This window comes from Rhagoletis zephyria, unplaced genomic scaffold, assembly GCF_001687245.7.
Source record: "Rhagoletis zephyria isolate East Lansing unplaced genomic scaffold, Rhagoletis_zephyria_1.1 Rzeph_scaffold_00089, whole genome shotgun sequence".
NCBI lineage: Eukaryota > Metazoa > Arthropoda > Insecta > Diptera > Tephritidae > Rhagoletis > Rhagoletis zephyria.
In genome coordinates, this window is record NW_016157173.1 from 556201 (window position 1) to 563953 (window position 7753).

General features: G+C 34.0%; 1 protein-coding gene across 1 annotated transcript in view; it reads left to right on the plus strand.

The window, feature by feature from the left end:
* The window catches only part of RhoGAP102A (Rho GTPase activating protein at 102A), a 280795-nt gene extending 274369 nt beyond the window's left edge, over positions 1-6426 (plus strand). The window contains exons 11-13 of the mRNA XM_017630466.1: positions 5520-5762; positions 5820-6052; positions 6110-6426. Coding sequence (XP_017485955.1) covers positions 5520-5762; positions 5820-6052; positions 6110-6222 — 589 coding nt within the window. The 3' untranslated portion in view covers positions 6223-6426. The remainder of the gene's footprint in view (positions 1-5519; positions 5763-5819; positions 6053-6109) is intronic.
* Positions 6427-7753: the final 1327 nt, after the last annotated feature.

Sequence of the window (7753 nt, forward strand, 5' to 3'; positions counted from 1 at the left end):
AGTGTCGAAACGCGTAGGAGGGACAAGGGAAAAATATAAGCATTTCGCCTTTTACTCCATCGGCCGAAGCAGCTCCAACCCAGCAAACAAAATTCATAGGAATTTGGCGCATACAAAGATAATTATTACCATCGGTGAGCAAACTCGAGAAAACAACTAAAAAGACTCCCTGAAGATGACACGAGAGTGTCGAAACACGTAGGAGGGACAAGGGAAAAATATAAGCATTTCGCCTTTTACTCCATCGGCCGAAGCAGCTCCAACCCAGCAAACAAAATCGATAAAAAATTTATTGAAATATCGATATCAAAACCGATAAAAATATCGATAGCAAAATCGATAAAAATATCGATTGCAAAATCAGTAAAAAAATCGATAAAAATAGCGATAACAATATCGATAACAAAATCGATAAAAATATCGATAACAAAATCGATAAAAATATAAAGTTTTGCGAATACTTTATGATATCAATCGATATTCATGCAGTTCATACACCTCTCAAATACTTACATTGTCGAAATAATTTTTTGGGGCGTATCTATTCATACTCAAAATTTAATTGGTTTTTAAAGCTGGTATGCGGACGGCAGATTTTGGTAAAAAAGGGGGCTTGAGATGGAAGAATAGGATCCTTCATTATTTTGAGATCCATCAATATGGATCACGATCCAAATAACGCGATTCGTATTGAAAGTGTAACAGGCGCCTTAATCAAACTAAGTGCAGGATTGGTTTTCATTTAAGAGCTGAATAACGAATTAATGAACTGTACAAATTAAACTATGTACAGTCAATGCGGGTACTTAAGCGAACACAATTCTTGTTAACTTACATAAATAAATCCTTGAATAAAACATCAACATTTAATGAAGTATACTTACTTTAAAACCAAGATCGTANTTTTCTTGCAAGTTTTGTAAGAAACCGCCAGCCAGTAAAAATTCTAGTACAACTTAAGAAGTCATTGATTATACATATTTATTTATACATATGTACATAAATATAGTTTGGGCCAAATTCAAAATGATACTGTTTGCCGCTTATGTTTATTAATTTTTAAGATTTTTCAATTAAAATAGAGTTCATTCCCTACCACATACAAAATTCTAAAAAATCAACGGTAATTTTTACCCACTTGAAACTAGAATGTTGTTACACTGACGGTGGCAAATAATGTCGATTGTGTAGCGCTGCCACTGAATTTCGAAATATGAAAATATTTTAAGAAATTTTAAAAGAGCACTTAAAAGGGAAAAATTACAAGTAAAATTGTAAATGGGATACGAAAAATTTAGGTACGTAGTCGGGTTGGGTAAATAAGCTGGGAGGTACTTAAGAGAGGGATTTTCTTCAGATTACATTAGAAAATTCACGGTGTCCAAAACTGTTGGTTACTTAAGCGGGTTAGCTACTTAAGCGGGTTTCACTGTACGTACAATTCGTTTGTGCCAAAGCGAATTAATATAAGGTGTTAGCAGGAGTACAAAAACAAAAATTTACATGTATTTTGTTTTTGCTTTTGCGGCGTAAACTGTCAAAATCTGTAAGAGTATGTGTGGAAGTGCAAACAAAATATTTCAATGTGACATTATAAGCGGTGAGGCGAATCATACACGAAATCAGCTGATCTGGTAACTCAACCTTACATAAAAACGCCTTGGTTTGTGCTGTGCATTCAGTTTGTAATTTTTGCATATTTGAAATTTTGATTTTGGCTTAAGGTCAAAGGGGCGGATTTATAGCCAAATTAAATTGATACTTAAAGATAGTTGCAGCTTCTGGACATAATTTTTAATGGGTTGTCTGTCAAAAAAGCTCCAATTAACTTTGGGTGGGCTGTTGTATAGAGCCGCACTCCTTATTATAAGAAAACTAGGCAGAATTAACCAATGAAACTTGGTGAAGACTATTTGAGAGGCATTCTTTTTAACAAAAATGCAAATACGACCGCCAAGGCCTTACAAAAATGACCAAAAATCGAAATTTTTACATGCATTTTCACAAGAAATGTTATATACCCTTGATAAGAGAAAAAGGACGGTAGCTTTGAAATTAGGGGGTCCTATTCTTCCATCTCAAACCCCCCTTTTGACCAAAATCTGCCGTCCGTATACCAACTTTAAAAACCAACTAAATTTGTATTATGAATAGATACGCTCCAAAAAATTATTTGGACAATTTAAGTATTTGAGAGGTGTATGCACAGCATGAATATCGATTGCTATCATAAAATATTCGCAAAATTTTATACTATTATCGATTTTGTTATTGATATTTTTATCGATCTTGTTGTGGATGTTTTTATCGATTTGGTTATCGATATTTTAATATATTTTGTTATAAATATCTTTATTTATTTTATTATCGATTGTGATTTTGAAATTTTTATAGATTTGGTTATCGATTTTGCTATCTACATTTTATTCGAATTTGTTATAGATAACTTTATCTGATTTGTTATCGAAATTTTTATAGACATGCTGTGTCATCATATGTCAGAATATCCCATGATATGAATCATTTGGCATGACATGATATCCTATCACGTCACTTCACATTATATCACATGGCATCTTATCACGTAATCGCACCTCACATCATCTGGGAGAATATGTAGAGGAAGAAAAGTATAAAAGCAAAGATATAAAAGATAAAAACAGAGATGTACGCTAGATATGTAACGTAAGTTGCACTTCCCCCATGTGGCCCAGGGCGACCTTAATTTTTTTTTGTAAATTTTTTGTAAATTATAACAGCCCCACAAACAATTCCTTATTAGTGTGGATTACACCCAGCATCATGCCATCAGCTGTATTTCTGACTAGCAAATAGTTACTAGTAAAAATTTATTCAGTACAATCCAGTAAAACTTGCAAGTTTAGCTGTCATTTTCACTCTCTCAATTTCACCTACTTTGCTATTTTTTTGCAAGTTTTGTAAGAAACCGCCAGCCAGTAAAAATTCTAGTAAAACTGTTACATACATGTTTTTACTGGATAATGTCTAAAATAACATATGTTGAAGTGCATCATTAGATTTCCTACCCATAAAAGGGGCAGAAAATATATATGTACGATCTACTACTTGTCAAATGCATGCAAAGCAAAGGATTTTCCTTACGACCCTTAATCAATTATTGGCCTCACCCGAGGTAAGGCATATTTAACACAGCTCATCTCTGCACCCACAATCAGGGTGTGAAGATTGTTTAGAAAAAAGCGCAGTTTCTGAAAAAAAATCGCCAAAAATCACCAATCTTTTTTTTAAATAAAATTCATGAAATCGATTTAGCAAATCTTTTATTTTAAAAATGAGATCTTGTTATAATATAGTTTTTAAAATCAATAACGAATATAATACCTTCAGAGGGTAATAATAAATAACACAAATCACGTATTTGTATAATAGTGATGTACAAACAATTATCTTTAAACATACGCATACTTTTTAAAAATATTTGTTTCAACACATTTTGCAATAGGACTGCGTAATTATTAAATTTGTTATAACTCATATTAATTGATTAATCGCACAATCCGCTTTTAGGAGCTTGGTGCTAAAAATAAAATAGAAACCTATAATAAGGCGAGATCAGCAAATTCAACAATTTCTTCAAAATCACCTTTAGTGTCTGAATGATTTACATTTCTGTTGCTGTCATATATTGAGCTATTCAACCTTGATAGCATACTGCTTGATATTGGAAACGGTTTGCAGCAGAAACTATTAGCCTTCATATAACACTTTATTCGAACTATTGAATTGAGGCTTTCCAACCTCATCCTATTTCGAATCATACTTTTTATTGAATTCATTACGGAAAAAAGCGCTCAACAAAAGCATATGAGTGCGGCAAGAATAATAATATGAAGGCTACTTTACTTATATTTCCAAACATTTTATTGCCTGTTGCGGTTTTCACTCCGTAAGCAATTATCCAAAATTCTGCACAGTCGGATGGAATGGTTCTGAAAAAAGTTATTCCATGGGAAAGTTAAAAAATTTAAATAATCAGTTTCCGCTGCTTTTCTTTCCTTCAAAGTCAAATTGTGAATTGGCAGGTCCCTGAAGCTCGCCCTCTTTTGATTCACTTTTCTGGTGACAAAATCAAAGCTCTTTTAAAAGTATTTAATTGACTAGGTAATCGTTTCAAAAGTTCTTCGATTAGGGTGATTAAAAGCTTTTGACAGTCTTTTAACATGCTTCTTAAGTTAAGTCCATAATAAACGCAATTCATTAGCCGCTTCTGTAAAATTATCGCGGAAAACTAAGTTTTGTATATTTTTACAATTGGAAAAAATTTATTTGAAGGAAAAAATCGTCAAAATTCGCCAATGGCGATTTCCTAATTTTTTACGCGCAAATATCCAAAAAACGCCAAATTGGTGCCAAATTGGTGCCAAATCGCCAAATCTGGACACTCTGAATCAACATAGGCCACACTAGTTTAAACTGTAAAGTACATTAATATCAGGATCAGCTAGTTCAGACTAGAGTTAACCGGTTGTCCAAACTGGCTTAGGAAAGACCAGTTTATCCTAAGCTAAACTGGTATATCCTATCACATGTTGGTAGAACTAGTTTGGCCTAGGCAAAACTAGTTTAGCCGTAAGATCGCGTTTGACCGGTAACATATGTATGGAATCAGGGAAAGCTATATCGTGGACATTCTTAATCGAATATACTCTATCCCTTTAGCAGAAAAAAGGCAATTTCCATAAAATCCGTTCCCTGGTAATTACCGTCGACCATATCACAATGTATTAGCCGAATAAAAGTTTAATTTGTTACCAGCCATTTTGATCAATAATTTTGGGCACCCCGTAAAAACTTTTAAATCGCTGCATCGTCCTCCGCTATTAAGCTAGTCAAATATACATATAGTCAAGGCGCTCTTCATAATGGGAGTGTATTTTTGATCTTCTTACTATTGACTACAGGGTGGCGTTTTTATAAAAGTTTGGTTTTTTTCGTATTAAAAAATTTGTATTGAGCTTGAGGACGTTTTTATTGGAAAATTATTTCGGCAAAACGACAATAGTTTATAAATTGTGGAAGTTATAGCTGCTATTTCGGAGATTACATCTCTTTTGGTGGGTTGGCATATGGGAAAGAGTGGAAAAAGCAACAACAATTTATAAGGCAAACTTGGCACAGTGTGTAGACCACTGGCTTTGGAAGCTGGGGTCGGTGTATCGAATGCCAGTGAAGAAGTCTGATAAGGAGATGTGGTCTCCAAAATACCAAGCTATAATTTCTACCATTTATAAACTATTATCATTTATAACGTGTTAAGTTTTAATAAAAAAATAATTATAACTTTTTAGTTTGACAGAATAAGATAATTCTTTCTTGAGAGGCATACAGCCTTTTTTACTACCTTTATAACGGTATGTCATTTATAAAATGCGGACATCAAATAAAAAAGTTATAAAACCCGATTTAGCTGTATTTACATACTTACTTTCCACAAAACCTGTCGGAATTGTAACTTGTATTTCTTTAACTGCATTCAGGGATGATATTGCCAACTCTTGCTCCTCGCTGAGTAGTCCTGAACTCATAGTTTCACCTACTTCCAATACGCGTATCCAAAGTACGTCAGCATCTAATATTCCCAGCTGTGTTGGTGTTGGCGTAAGTTCCGTGCAATCAAAAACATCAGCAAAGCGGCTGTACACGCGGGAGTCCGTCATGCATGATAACGATGCGTCGCGTGCACCGGATGCGACCACGAATGGTTCGAATGAAATGAAGCGGTAAGTAAATGCATCGAATTACGGAAGTAAAATTTAGTCACTGTTGCTTCATTTTAGCTATTCGAATACGCATAATAATCGTCCTTCTACAACCCAAAAAATTTGTCATGACGAACGTAAAGCCAATTCTCAAAATTCTGAACCCATTGATCGACGGCAGTCTTCACCAAATATATTAGACAAGTTTGGCGTTCTCTCAGCAAGCTTACAAATTCCAGTACCCATGGCGCAGGCAGGTCACTTGAGATTATCCGCTGGAAGTTCGGAAGAAAAGTCGCATGCGAAGATGGGTAACGAAAAATATGTTAATTCTTCAGATCAGTTGTACTATAGAAGTATCCCGCCAGACAACCCAAAATCTAACTTAACGGATAGTTACGATTACCTGGATATTCCATTCATTGAATATGCAACAACCGGACAGGAACTGGAAATTTCAAATCACTGTAAGTATATTTAAATAATACATCCCAGTTGGAGTATGCAGAATGTTGGGCTTAAACCAGTGATGAACAGCGTTGGCAGAGCTGCCAACACAAGCAGAACGTTTTTGTGTCGAGTATGTGTGTACGAGCATAGAACTCAACGAATTCTTTTAAAGTAGACATGTGCTTTAGTTATCAAATGAAAATTTCTGCAACAGAATGAGTGTATAAATATATTTTATAACGGCATCCCTCCAATAGAGAGTGAACTTTTTAGAAATGTATCAATACGATGTAGTACACATATAGAATCCTCTCAAGAAGAATCGATGCCAGTACTCATATTTGCAAAAAGTATCAGATCAGATGGCTTTGCTTTTATGTCCTCTTCCTATTTGTAAATTGAATAGGCACTGTTTTAAATAGTTGAAATCTAATCTAATAAGCATTTCTAAAGGAGTTTTTGAAATAAACTTGCAATAACAAACAAATTTTGTTTAAATTTAAAAAGCAAATATTTTATAAGTGTTTACAAATCACTTTACTTTGAAATGTGGAAAACGAGAAACAAATGTAGTGAAGCCAAATGTGGAAAAGAAATTTTTTTTTTTCAGAATGGGCTGCATTTCGAATTCATAACGATGGTAGAATACATTGGTTAACGGAGGTTCCGTTATGCTGGAGAGTGGCCAAATTATCGAGTCGAAGACCCCCTATTCCACCATTCTTTAACGAAGGTGGTGTGTAATTTACGGTTGCCGGATGTACTGATTTTATCAATACAGTACTGATGTTTCAATTGTTGTACTGATTTTGTTCATTTTTTCAATCACTACGCTAATGTCCTGATTTTCCAAAATTTGTACTGATTTGCACTGAATTTTCAATACTGAGCATAAAAATTTGTAATAGGGGTCTTGCCACCGTGCTTGGTACTCGATAACTCGGTGTTCGGTAATTTTCCCCCATTTGTTTTGTGTGTGTAATATTACTTTACACAAACAAAATACTTTAGAATTTTTTTAAGGTTTTTACACAACGTTGGATGTCGTTAGTATCGTATGATGTATTAGATGCTAAGTATCCTTATAAATATTGGTATTGGTGTCGGAAATAAAATATCGATATTTTATCCTTTTGATACACAAAATTTTTGACATAATAAGTTAATGATAAATTAATATGAAATCTTTAACAACTGCAGTGTGTAATCAACAACGTATAAATAAAATTATAGTTTAAAAACTAACAACTCGCTACGTAATTTGACAATGGAAATCGCTGCATCTTTTAGGCGCATCATTATTACATAGTTACATCCCAAGCTAACAAAAACGAGGTAAAAATGGCTCGATTTCATCAGAAAATCAGTAAATCTTTCTTTAAATTCGTTCTATTCACGAAAATTTCAGATTTTTCAAATAGGAGTTGCACCTGGTAATGTGATGATATAATTTACTCTTCGGCGTAAAGGCCTGTATGCAGCTCTCAAGAATATGGTCAAGAAAAAAGTTTCGTGTGAGTGTCCAAGGAATTTTGGCATTTGATACTTCACAGCGTGTTGCT